This window comes from Scyliorhinus canicula, chromosome 11 (assembly GCF_902713615.1).
Source record: "Scyliorhinus canicula chromosome 11, sScyCan1.1, whole genome shotgun sequence".
NCBI lineage: Eukaryota > Metazoa > Chordata > Chondrichthyes > Carcharhiniformes > Scyliorhinidae > Scyliorhinus > Scyliorhinus canicula.
In genome coordinates this window covers 116,518,274-116,532,501 of record NC_052156.1, presented here as the reverse complement: position 1 = coordinate 116,532,501, position 14,228 = coordinate 116,518,274, and the positions used below count along the sequence as shown (strand labels likewise).

The 14,228-nt window shown below is 43.9% G+C and overlaps 1 protein-coding gene across 2 annotated transcripts in view; it reads left to right on the top strand.

The window, feature by feature from the left end:
- Positions 1-1,604, top strand: part of LOC119973311 (troponin T, fast skeletal muscle-like) — a 60,719-nt gene extending 59,115 nt beyond the window's left edge. For both annotated transcript variants that reach the window (XM_038811165.1, XM_038811164.1), the window contains exon 16: positions 1,386-1,604. In XM_038811165.1, the coding sequence (XP_038667093.1) occupies positions 1,386-1,437 (52 nt within the window). In that variant the 3' untranslated portion in view covers positions 1,438-1,604. The remainder of the gene's footprint in view (positions 1-1,385) is intronic.
- The last annotated feature ends 12,624 nt before the right edge of the window (positions 1,605-14,228 follow it).

Genomic DNA, 14,228 nt, shown 5'->3' with positions numbered 1-14,228 from the left:
TTCCACCATCACGTCGCCATACATGGATTTTATGACACCGGGGGAATGATTCTGAGATAGGGGCCTGATAATATGGTAATGTATCCAAATTATGTTCCCGACATTGAATGGGGCCCATCACTGATGGGATGGAGGGGCAATCCCGTCATGCATTTACACTGATTAACACACAGCTTTGTAGTTCTCTCAATATATTCTTCTCCCGTTGCCTGACACTAACGGGAGCAGAAAATCCTGCCCAATTAGGAAAGGGGAAGCTGGAGCATTGACTATTCATTGGTGGTCAGGACATGAGCAGGTGACTCAGTCATTGACATTTACATTGTGCAGCTATCTACCACCCAACAACTGCTGGATCATATCTTTCAGCTTCTATTTTCCACTGTTTTATAATTTAAATTCTTAATTTCAGCTCCAATAATGTTTGTATCCTATAAAAGGTTTACAGCCTATAAAACATTCCAATGTGACAAAAGTCCTCATGAGGACTTGCTGTGTTCCAACAGCTATCTTTATTTACTATATACCAAGTGGAAAAACTCTTGTTGCCAATAGCAATATCTAATAAACAGTGGCCTCAAAGGACTGGTATTGTTTATGGTCCCACAAGCAACACACAATATGACAAGTTCTTACCTGTTAGATGGTTTTGATTAGAGAAAGTATTGTTTTTAAAAAAAAAAAAGTAGTATAAGCATGACATCTTCATGTACCCTTAATCTCCGATCACCTTTTAAGGTTACAAGTTGTTGGATTTTTTGTCTTGGCCAACCTCCACCCCCAGCGCTGTTGCTTGACAGCCCCAGGGTCCCAATTTCGATTCCCGGTTTGGGCCATTGTGTGCGGAGTCACCTGCACTTTCCCCCCATGTCTGCATGCGTTTCCTCTGGGTGCTCCGATTTCCTCCCACAAGTTCCGAAATAGGTGCTGTTAGGTAATTTGGAAATTCTGAAGTCTCTGTGTACCCAAACAGGTGCTGGAATGTGGTGACTAGGGAATTTTCACAGTAACTTCATTGCAGTGTTAATGTAAGCCTACTTGTGATATTGATTAAAGATTATTTGATTGTATCAAGTTGAACTATTCAGCTGCAAGGTTGTGTTTTTGCTGCCCTTCTAATGTAGCCGTATGGTCTTTAGACTGTTTCCATCAAATTACTTCAGGCCTGTTAAATTCTTGCTCAGCAGGAAACTGTAAACAGGGCTATTAATCTTCAATCGCACAATTTAATTTGCATCATATTTAATACAATACAAATGGATAAAATGGCTTACTATTTTCATGTTCGTGAGAATTACCGATTGGGAACTAGGTAATAGATAATGTTTGACACAATACTTTAAATTATATAATAATGAACAATATTTTTGTTTGCAAACGTACAGCAGTGCAAAAGGAGCTCGTGGCAAGGGTAAGGTGAGTGGTCGTTGGAAGTAATGATGGACTGGGCGCATCAACAAAGGAAGCAAAATCTTCTGATATCTCCCACCTCTGGACTGAAATCTGCGGGGGGGGAAAAAATGTTAAATATTAAAATAATCACAAAATACTTTAAGTTCACTTTTTGATATGGAGAATTAAATAAATAATAGTCTGACTCCATTCATTACGTATCTCTGTCTCCATTCATTACGTATCTCTGTCTCTGTGGTGTCTAAAATATTGGCTGGAATTCTCTATTTAATAGTCAGGATTCACTTTTCCCGCTGGCAGTATGACCACTGCCAGCAGGTTTCCCCGTGGCCTGGGGCAGTTACAATGGAAAATCCCATTGACAAGTTGCGGGAAGGTAAAATCCTGCCACCAGCGACTAGCACGTGACCCAGAAACACGCAGCTGAGGAAGCAGAGAATCTTGCCCATTTTGTCCCCAGAAATATGAATGGAGTGACCCAGAAACACGCAGCTGAGGTTCTGGAGAATCTTGCCCATTTTATCCCCAGAAATATGAATGGATTCAGATTAGTTTACCTTACTGTATCTAAAATATGTATTTCAAAGTCACCATGTTTGAAAATAATGGGTGGAATTCTCCCTCCCGCCAGCCCGCCAATGGGGTTTCCCACATCGTCGGTAAATCCCTGGGCTGCCGGCACAGCGGAGAATCCCAACAACGGAGAATCCAACCCAATTGATATCAGTGGGGGGGGGGGGGGGGAATTGTAAATGTGCACATTAAAACATTTACAAAATTTGAGTGGTCTAATATCTTTACTGGCGCAGAATCTATTCAATGTGAAACTTGTTTTAAAAGTATTCTACCACATAAACAAAAGGCTGTGAGGCAAGATCAACATGTTCCCTGCAACCAGTGCTCACTATTTAAACTCTCAACCATTGCTCACTATTTGAACTCTCAACCAGTGCTCACTATTTGAACTCTCAACCAGTGCTCACTATTTGAACTGTGTGACAGAATTAACCAGAGGTTTTTTTTTAAATCGCTCCTCTCCACGGTAATGGGATAGTGGCTTGTTTATAATCAAGACCGTCAAGTTGCCAGCCTGTTCCTGTACTACCAGCATTTTAACTCTGGCTTTGTCTTTGTGGCTCAGATGCCTGTCTGAGACATTTGTCTAAAAGGGGTGCTGTGAGAGACTAATAAGCACATTGTGCACAATGGATGCTCCACTGAGTCAAATTCATAAGTCAACGGAAAGATTGGTAAAACTTGAAATTATTTTTGTGGCGCTCTGCTGTTCCACAACAATAATATGGGCCAATAAAGCCCCAGGCTCCAGCCACCGCCCCCTTCCATTGACCTACTTTAGTGCTGACCAGGTCAACCTACTGGTCATTCAGCGTTTGGTGGAGATTTGCAGCAGACACCTGTTTGAGGCATGCAGCTCCCCACCGGCATGGTATCATAGGCTGAGTGCTTTAAATACCTTGGATCTCCCACCAATAGTAAGGAAGCGAGCAAGATCTGTCAATGGGCAAATGCCTCCCTCAAGCTTTTGCACTTTTGTTTTACTTCCAAATAGTTTCACATTTAAAACTTGAATTTGATCATTTGAAGATTATTATGTGTTATTTGTTCCATGGTTCTGCAGCAGGGGTGACAGTGTCTATGATCTAACATGACAAGAACTGACCAAATACACACGTTATGAATTGAGATGCCTACTTAAACACTCAGTACATAATGGGATGAATTTTGCAAATTGAAACTTTGCATACTTGCAGTGCATATCATCGATTCAGACAGACAGGCCAGTTCACTATATATAGCCTTCTGCTCATATTTGCCACAATTGCACAATGGGAATTTGGACAAGGGCTTAACACACCCAGGATAGGGTTGGGGCCTCGGGATGGAGAAAGAGGAGAGATCAAAGGCCTCGCAGTAAGGTTCTGGAGAGTTGTGAAAGTTGTAGGACCAGGTGTCTAAATGCAGGATATTGACACCTATCTCCTGGATCTAAACAATCCTCGCCATCCTTTAGCTGAGGTAATTGGTTTTCCAGCGTTAAATGTAAAATGGTGCATAAGAATTTTTAAAAAATATTAATTCAAGGGATATGGGCCTCATTTGCAAGACCAGTGTTTATTGCCCATCCCTAATTGCCCTTGAGAAGATGGTGGCATGACAATTTGAAGACAACTACATTGTACTGGGCCTGGAGTCACATGTAGGCTCAACCTGGTAAGAATAGCATATTTCCTTCCCTAAAGGACATTGGTGAACCAGATGAGTGTTCACAACAATGGTTTCATGGTAATCATTAGACTTTTAATTTCAGTTTTTAAAAAAATTGAATTCAAATTCTATCCACCTGCCATGATGGGATTCAAAACCAGTTTCTGCCAGGGTCACTCAGCTCCTGACCTCATTATAGCCTTGGCTCAAACATAGACAAAAGAGCTGAACTCCAGAGATGAGATGAGAGTGGCTGCCCTTGATATCAAGACAATATTTGACTGAGAATGGCATCAAGGAGCCCTGACTAAAGTGGAGTCAATGGGATTCAAGGGGAAAACTCAATACTAGTTGGAGTCATATCTATCATAAAGGAAGATGGTTGTGGCTGTTGGAGGTAAGGCATCCAGGTGCTGGGACATCACTGTAGGAGTTCCTCAGGGTAAGGTCCTGGGTCCAATTATCTTCAGCTGCTTCACCTATGACCTTCCAAATAAGGTCAGAGGTGGGGATGTTCACTGATGACTGCACAAAGTTCACCATTCACAATTCCTCAGATACTGAAGCACTCATCATGCAAATGCAGCAAGACCTGGACAATATCCAGACTTGGGCTGACAAGTGGCAAGTCACATTTGTGCCACATAAGTAGAAGGCAATGACCATTTCCAATAAGAGATTCAAACCATTGGCCCTTGACATTCAATGGTATTTTCATCATTGAACCACTCACTATCAACACCCTGGGAGTTACCATTGACCACAAACTGAACTGGACTCGCTATATAAATACTGTGGCTACAAGAGCAGGTCAGAGGCTAGGAATCCTGCGACGGGTATCTTCCCTTCTGACTGCTCAAAATCTGTCCACCACCTACAAGGCACAAATCAGGAGGTGTGATGGAGTACTCCCCACTTCCCTAGATGAGTGCAGCTCCAACAACACTCAAGAAGCACAACATCATCCCAGATAAAGCAGCTCGTTTTATTGGAACCCCTTCCATAAACATTCATTCCCTCCACCTTCAATGAACAGTGTGTACCATCTGCAACGTGCACTGCAGGAACTCACCAAGGCTCCTCAGGCAGTAACTTCCAAACCCACAACCACTATCATCTAGAAGGACAAGAGCAGCAGATACCTGGGAACAGTACAACTTGGAAGTTCCTCTCCAAGTCACTCACCATCCTGATTTGGAAATATATTGCCATTGCTTCACTGCCACTGGGACAAATTCCTGTACTCCCTCCCTAACAGCACCGCGATGTACCTGCACCTCAGGGACTGCAGCAGTTCAAGAATCCAGCTCACCACAACGTTCTCAAAGGCAACTGGGGATGGGCAATAAATGCAGGCCTAACCAGCAATGCCCACATCCCGTAAATGAATTTTTTAAAAACTCACTGTTACCTTTGCAGTAAACATTGCACCCATCAGATGAGATGATTGACCAGCTAATTGGCATTGGTATTGGCTGAGACAGAAATGTTGACAAGCAGTGAAAGCTTCCATTGTGTTCTACGTGCAATGCCATTTTATATATTTACCTGAACAGGTAAACATGGACTTTGCTCAATATATCATCCAAAGGACAACCTTACCAACAAGTATTTCCAAATGTTGTCAGCTAGACTGTGCGTTTCTGTCTTAAAGCACAGTCTGACCTGCAACTTGGAGGTGAGAGTGTTTCAAACTGATACAATCTGACACACCTTTTCAAATTATTTCACTGGAGCTAAACAGCTCTGCTCCACTACCACACCTGAACTGTTGCAATGATAAAAACATCAACTCAACATTTGATTCACTTGTGTTACTTTTATTTTCTATTGCCACAGCCTTGGCTTAGTATTGATTGACTCCTCCTATAGTTCTCGCATTAGTCACAATCACAATAAATAATGGCCCAGAGCTTCCACTCAGCCATAATTCCAGGCACATTGTCGCTTCCCACAAGTTTTCTGCTCCCAGATTATATTGTACATTTTCAGCCAGGACTTCCAGTCCTTACTTCAGTGGAAATGAGCCAGCACAGCCTCTCCAGGGCAGGTCTGGGTCACTCGAGGGCTTCCTCTCATTTACTACAGTAGCTGCCATATTCAGCTAAGTTTTGAAAGGTCTCAAGTCTTTTGATGAGTGAGTGGGTTAGTGAGTGGATGTGTGTGTGGGTAATGCTTGGCAGTCAGTATAGTGCTTGGGTGGGTGGGGAATGTGGGCTCAGGTGGATTTGGCAGGGTAGTCAGTTGGAGGCCTGGTTAGCTTGGATCACTGGGGTGGCTGGGTCGGGTCCAAATGGTGACTGGGGGAGTCTGGTGTGGTGATCAGTAAAGATGACTCATCACTCAGTTACACTAGAGGTTAAGTTGTTGAATATTTCCAGTGTAAGTATTCAGGAAAGTGTCAGACCTTTGTGTGGTATCCTGAGCAGCCTTGGAAAGCTAAAGCTCCTGGGCATTTACAGTGCATGCATATGTACTAGGACCTCCGCAGCGCTCCGATGTGCAACCACAGACTGAAATCCAGATTTTCTATTGTTGGACATTGGACGATTCAGGCTAGTAATGTGAGATCCAATTATACAAGCCTTATAATTAAATGCAACATTAAATATGTTTTACCTTTTCTTGAATATAGAATACAGAATTATCTCCATTTACTTTACAAATTCAAATTTTGAAAGATTTGGGAAATTTGAGATGAGTCAATTAAACCAACAAAAAAAGAACAAATTAATACATTTTCCACCTGATTTATGTACAAATTCTCTCTGGATTATTTTGGCTTGAGTTAAATATAGAATGTGAGTTTGACATCCTGGCCTTCCATTCAGTTAGATGAATAACTGAAATCATACAACAATTGTTTTGAAGATGAAAAGTTGATATCCAAAAATAGTTTAATAGATCTATTTTGTCCTCCCTAGGGACTTTATCAAGACAAGGAAAAATATGCAGGTTCTGTCTGTTTGCATTGATGTCTGTTTAATCTGTTATAATTAATAAATAATACTTCATAAAGAAATTGCAACAAATTGCAGAAAATATTGGAAACATATGCACTTCTGATAACTCACCAAGTGAAAGATGTGCATGTTGGGTGGGTCGGTCATGCCAAATTGAGCCTTAGAGTCGAAAGCTGTGCAGGTTAGGTGGGTTGGCCATGAACAATGCGCAGGGTTACCGGGAGAGGTCAGGGGAGTGCGCCTAGGCTAGGGTGCTCTTTTGGAGGGTCGGTGCAGACATGATGGGTTGAATGGCCTGTTTCTGTACTGTAGGGATTCTGTGAACAAAAATGGAGACATACCTGCGCTTAGCAACATACAGTTTAAGATTGTGCCACATGCTTTTTTTTAACATGGCATTTTAGTTATAATTGAGCACAATAACCTAATAAAGAAAGTCTTCAAGAAAGAGAATTGAAAGCTATCTTTTTCCAGTTATAGTTACTCAGCACATTGATTTAGAGTAATATTAAATGAGGCAGGTGAGGATGAGACTGCAGTTCGTGGGGTTGATTATCTGATACAGCACTCGCATGCAGAACAAGGTGCATACAAGTTCTATATCAGGGATTTGGGCACTGTAGTCATCTCAGATGGCCACCTGCAAAGGACCATGGGAATTATGGCCAACCCAGGACTCAGGCAGACTCAGAGCTTGTGTGTGTATTTGCAACCCAGATAGCTAGACGCGATTGAAACCCCCGCTCGTTTGCATTCTAATGGCCCTTTCCCCAGAACAAAAGACCTGTACTCAGGTAACCAATACAGATACAGACTAATTGGCGCCACTCCCTTCAGTCAGGGAGCCCAAGCAGCCAAGGTTAATGACCGCTAAGGACATGCCCAGCCATCAAGGCACCCGCCCCTTTATTGACCAAAATCGAAGGCAGTGATCAAAGCCTGTCAAATTATTGGGTTCAAGTTAAGGACCGCCCCAAGAGCGTAAAATCCCAGAGGGTTAAGAAGAGACACAGCCATGTGCTCGGGCTCTCTTGGATCCGGCCTATGCCAACCCAAGTGCAGGATAACGACCAGACAGACAAGTTCAAGACCAACGATCGCTACCAGACGGATGAGCCCAGCAGAAACATAGCCACTTCTTCCACCCAGCCACGCAAGATCCGGACAAAGGCTTTGTCCATCTGCATAGAGCCAGTTGCCCTGAAGTTAAGTATAGGTTATTGTAGTTGTTAGGTGTAGTTTAACTTGTAGTGTTTTGTGTTGCATGTTGAAGTAATCCTTGTGTGTAAATAAACCACCTTTGAACTTGAACTGACTAGTTGTGTGGTCCTTTGATCGATATCCAGTAAAGCCTTGTGATACCTGGAGACTCTAAAGAGCATCATTATTAATTGGCAACATTATTGCTGACTCTGGTGGCGATTGGCAACAGCACAATATTCAAAAGACCAAAATAGGACAAGCCATGGAAAAAGACTTAAGAAATCAGAAGCACAATGGGACTTAGGATTCCTAGTTTAAGATTCTCTTAAGGTTAACGTGCAGGTTCAGTTGGCAGTTAGGAAGGCAAATACATTCACATTCATGTCAAGAGGATTAGGATACAAGAGCAGGTTTTGTATTTCTGAGGCTGTATAAGGCTCTGGTCAGACCCCATTTGGAGTATTATGAGCAGTTTTGGCCCCATACCTCAGGAAGGATGTGCTGGCCTTGGAAAGAGTCCAAAGGAGGTTCACAAGAATGATCCCTGGAGTGAAGAGCTTGTCGTATGAGGAATAGTTGAGGACTCTGGGTCTGCACTTATTGGAATTTAGAAGGATGAGGGGGGGAATCTTATTGAAACTTACAGGATACTGAAAGTCCTGGATAGAGTGGACATGGAGAGGATATTTCCACGAGTAGAAAAAACCAGAACCAGAGGGCACCACCTTAGACTGAAGGGAGGACCCTTTAAAATGTTGTCAGCCAGAGGGCTGTGGTGGCCAAATGACTGAGCGTCTTTAAGACAGAGATAGATAGGTTCTTGATTTGCAGGACATTGCCACTTAAAGTGGGCGGAGTCACAGTTGCCGCACGTTGTAGCATCAGTACGCTAATAGCGCCACCGCGCATGCGCAGTGCGATCATCAGCTTCGCCGTCCACTCATTCAGTGCGCGCATGCGCAGGAGGCCGTGAAAAGCACGCAAAATGACCACCCTCATCCAGGCTGAGGCCCTGGAGTTGCTTGATTGCTTGGACCCATTCTGCCTGGTGGGGACCTTGCCGCCCCGTTTCAGCCACTTGGATGTGTGAGTATCGATTAGTGGCGTGTTCATGCAGCACGCAGGTCTCGATGGCAATCGCAAGGGTGAGCTGCTTAACCTTGAGGAGCTGCTGGCGTAGGGGGTCTGACTGAACATCGAAAATGATCTGGTCCCGTATCATGGAGTCGGAGGTGGACCCGTAATTACAGGACTGCGCAAGGATGCGGAGGTGGGTGAGAAAAGATTGGAAAGGTTCATCCTTACCCTGCAAACGCTGTTGGAAGTCATAGCGCTCGAAACTTTCATTCACCTCGATGTCGCAGTGACTGTCAAATTTGAGGAGGACCATCTTGAATTTTGATTTGTCTTCACCTTCAGCAAAAGTGAGAGAGTTGAAGATGTGTATGGCGTGGTCCCTGGCCGTGGAGAGGAAGAGAGCGATCTTCCTGGCGTCGGAAGCAGCTTCCAGGTCTGTGGCTTCAAGGTAAAGCTGGAAGCGTCGTTTGAATATCTTCTAGTTGGCCCCGAGGTTACCGGTGATGCAGAGCAGCGGTGGAGGGCGGACGCTATCCATTTTGCAGGATGGCTGTATGCTGGTCAAAGGCAGATCACTTAAGGGTAGAGCTAATAAGTTCTAACATCACGTACTGGTACCATGATGTGTTGGGTACTCTGGATCTGTGGAGACTGTGTTTACCTCAGCAGTAACACATACAGGCTACCAACACTTGAAATAGTACAACACTATTTTATTAAGCTAGGAACTGTTGAACATACTTTTACTGTGGGTCGACACTATGTTAGATTAAACTGAAGACCTATGCCTATCCTGACCAGTCTATACTATCAGCACATAGTAAAGATCTGTGCTACAAGCTGTGAGCTCTGTCCTTCTTAGAGGCTGCATCCCGAATGAGTGGGAAAACTAGTGCCCTCTGTCTTTATAGTGAGTGTGCTCTAACTGGTGATTGGCTGCTGTGTTGTGTGTGTTGATTGGTCTTGCAGTGTGTCAGTCAGTGTGTGTCTGCACCATGATATACTGATGTGTATATTATGACAATCTGGGGTTATGGGGAGAAGGCAGGAGAATGGGGATGTGGAAACTATCAGCCATGATTAAATGGCGGAGCAGACTCAATGGGCCGAGTGGTCTAATTCTGCTCATATGTCTTATGGTCTTATGTTCGCCATACTCAAGTTCCAAATATGTCCGCATGATAGAACATAGAACATAGAACAGTACAGCACAGAACAATCCCTTCGGCCCTCGATGTTATGCCGAGCAATGATCACCCTACTCAAACCCACGTATCCACCCTATACCCGTAACCCAACAACCCCCCCCTTAACCTTACTTTTTTTTAGGACACTACGGGCAATTTAGCATGGCCAATCCACCTAACCCGCACATCTTTGGACTGTGGGAGGAAACCGGAGCACCCGGAGGAAACCCACGCACACACGGGGAGGACGTGCAGACTCCGCACAGACAGTGACCCAGCCGGGAATCGAACCTGGGACCCTGGAGCTGTGAAGCATTTCCCGTAACAGCCTCCCCGAACAGGCGCCGGAATGTGGCGACTAGGGGCTTTTCACAGTAACTTCATTTGAAGCCTACTCGTGACAATAAGCAATTTTCATTTCATTATGCTAACCACCATGCTACCGTGCTGCCCACTAAGATGCACTGGGAGAGTTTCTTTTTGTATCTGCCGTTAATTAAAAATATCATTCAAAGCAATAGAATGACACAGAAACAAAGCAGAAACATCGTGCTTTTAAAATTTTAACTTTAACAATAAAGCAAAAAAGGCAAAATCAATAACACTAAAACAAATAAAGGGAGGATAAAAAATCATTATTAAAATGGTAAAACAAATAAATAAATTCAGAAAATCAAAGGAAGAGATTGGATGGAATCATTAATTGAAATCCAGCCCGGATTGATTCACCTTGACTTCACATTTGGGTGCAAGGATCCATGGGCGATTCTCCATCCATAGCAAAACCTCACAAGAATAAGGAATTTTAATCCAAGATGCAATATCAATGACTACTTAAGAGTAATTTTTCAAGCATCTGCTCTTCTTGCAGTTTCAAATATCAGAAATTCAGGTTCTGAAGAAGTACACTTGATTTTTAGGCTACAAAAATTTTCAAAGGATGGAAAATCATTCAGGCAATGATTGAGGTGTGCTGTTCTCTTGCCCCGGAGATCACAATTTTCAATCCCATTACTGCAACAAGAGTACACGTCAGTAAAATGACATCTCATAAGGAAAAAAAATAGAATTGCATCTGATGCGAGCAGGGTATACTGAGATTGTGGTTGTGGTTTAGACAGTAGAGGCCAGATTTTTCAAAACGGAGTTGAGAATCTGATATCAGATGAATGCGAGGTCCCAACTCTGTGCTTTAAGACCATAAGACTTAGGAGCAGAGGTAGGCCATTCGGCCCATCGATTCTGCTCCGTCATTCAATGAGATCATGACTGATCTGATATGAAAATCGTCAACTACACTTTCCTGCAATATCCCCATAATCTTTGATTAACAATCTGTCTATCTCAGCCTTGAATATACTGAAAGACCCAGCTTTACAGCCCTCTGTGGTAAAGAATTCCACAGATTCATTACCCTCTGAGACAAGAAATTCCTCCCCCTCTCTGCTTTAATGGGAGACCCATTGCTCTCAGATTCTGCCCTCTGACTCTCCCACAAGGGAAACCAACCTCTCAGCAGCTACCCTGTCAAGTTCCCTGAGAATGCTATTTGTCTTGATAAGGCTAACTTTCATTCTTCTAAACTCCAATGAGTACAAGTCCAACCTACTCAACTTGTCCTCGTAAGAGAATCCCTCCATAACCAGGATCAACCTAGTGAACCTTCTCTGGACTGGTTCAAATGCGAGTATATCTTTGCTTAAAGGGGTCAAAACTGTTCAGTTTCCTAGGTGTGATCCAACTGGTGCCTGGTATAGTTTTAGCAAGACTTCCCTATTTTTATATCCTATTCCTTTTGAAATAAAGGCCAACATTCCATTTGCTTGAATGGAATCGCTCTTTTGGCACTATTTTCAAATGTAAATGGCCAAGCTCCAAATTAGAAGTGCTGAACGCCTGCAGGAGGTGGGAGCTGCTTGTCTGGCTCACGGCAAAGGCAGGTAGTGGCCACATTGGGAGCTGCTTGCTGAGGGAACCAGGCAGCACCTGACAGGACCAGGAGGATAAGGTGGTGCAAAATGGCCATGGACAGCGAGTCCAGGTACAACACAAGCTGGCGCCATAGGAACATAGCAACAGGCGTAGGTCATTCAGCTCCTCGAGCCTGTACCACCATTCAACGAGATCATGGCTGATCTGTGACCTAACCTCAGACACCTGCCTTTGGCCCGTATCCTTTAATATTTTTACTCAACAAAAATAGATCTATCTCAGATTTAAAATTAACAACTGATCTAGCTTCAACTGCTGATTGTAGGAGAGAGTTCCAAACTCTACCACCCTTTGAGTGAAGAAGTCCTTCCGAACATCTCTCTTGAATGGTCTAGCCCTAATTTTTGGACCATGCCCCTTAGTTTTAGAATCTCCAATCGGTAGAATTTAGAGCATCCAATTTTTTTTTTCTAATTAAGGGGCAAGTTTAGCATGGCTGATCCACCTACGCTGCACATCTTTTTGGGTTGTGGGAGTGAGACCCACGCAGACACGGGAAGAATGTGCAAACTCCACACGGACAGTGACCCGGGCCCGGGATTGAACCTAGGGCCTCGGCGCCGTGAGGCAGCAGTGCTAACCACTGCGCCAGCGTGCCGCCCTTGAGCCGATTTTCTGTTGCCAACCCTTCGAATGTCGTCAACTGTACCCGAGGCAGTGGGATCGAGTGCCACCCTCCTGGAATGCAATGTTCAAATCGCTCTGCACCCTGTGCCACTTGCACTGCCAAGTGGAAATCCAGCTCTATGTTTTAGGAGGACAAATTGTGAAGTCCTGGTGCATAAATTTAGCTGGTAATCCCTTGGATGGAGAAGATGGAACAAGTGATTTCACTGAGGAGTTTAAATTGTCAAACAAATTCAGTAGGGCAGGCACAAATAAAATATCTCCTCTGATGGAGGAATCAGGAACAAGGGGACAACATTGTAAAGGTTAAAGTGGGGCCACTCTGGAGGAAAATCAAGAAGAACCTTTTCACTGAGGGTCATAGATATATGGAATGCACCCTTCCAAATGGCTGGGCTGCATCAGTTGCAGCATTCAAGACTGAGAGCCTTGATAGGTCTTTGTTAGGTAAAAATATCTAGGAATTTGGATCAAATCCGATTAAATGAAGTGGAGGAGAAATCAGTCATGATCTAACCAAACAGTTGAGTGAGCACAAAGGACTGAACAGCCTACTCCTGTATTCATAAAATCCAAAGAATCCATATAATCCCTACAGTGCAGACAGAGACCCTTTTGCCTACTAAGTCTGCACCAACCCTCCAAAAGAGCATTCTACCTAGGCCCGTTCAACCACCCTATCCCGTAACCCCAAGCATTGATTATGGCCAATCCATCCAACCTGCATATCTTTGGACACTAAGGGGCAATTTAGCATACCCAATCTATCTAACCTTCAGATCTTTATAGATTGTGGGAGGAAATTGGAGCACCCAGAGGAAACCAGGTTTACAGGTGGAGAACATGCAAACTCCACAGTCACCCAAGGCTGGAATCAAACCCGGGTCCCTGGTATTGTGAGGCAGCAATGCTAACCACTATGCCATTGTATTTCCATAGGATAAGGGCGTATCTGGCAAGGCCATCATTTGTTACTCTCTCCCCAACTGCTCTTGAACTGAATGGCATCTAGGCCTTTTCAGAGGACGTAAGAGTCAACAACATTGCTGTGCATCAGGAGTTACATGTAGGCCAGACCAGGTAAAGACAGCAGATTTCCTTCCCTAGAGGATATTAGTGAAATATATGGGTTTTTTACACCAATCAATGGCAGTTTCATGGTCACCATTCCCAAAATTAGCTTTATTTGAACCCATATCCCCAGAGCATTAGCGTAGGCCACTGGATAACCTGTCCAGTGACATTGCCACTGTGTCACCCTCAGCTATATGCAGGTACCTAGCTAAGCAGAGTGAAGGAAGCTTCATATTCGGCTTAGTATATTATTGCTGGTCCTGAGCACCAAGAAAAGTATATTGTGTTATTGTCCCAAATCTTGATGGGTATGATAAAGGCAAATAATAAGAAATTTGGGCAAGGTTTTCAGGCCATTCACGGCGGTAGGATCTTACAGTCCTGTCCCCCTGCCCCCCCCCCCCCCCCCCACTCCCCGCTATGGGTTTCGAGGGGCGCATTCAATGGGAAACTCTTTTGAGAATGG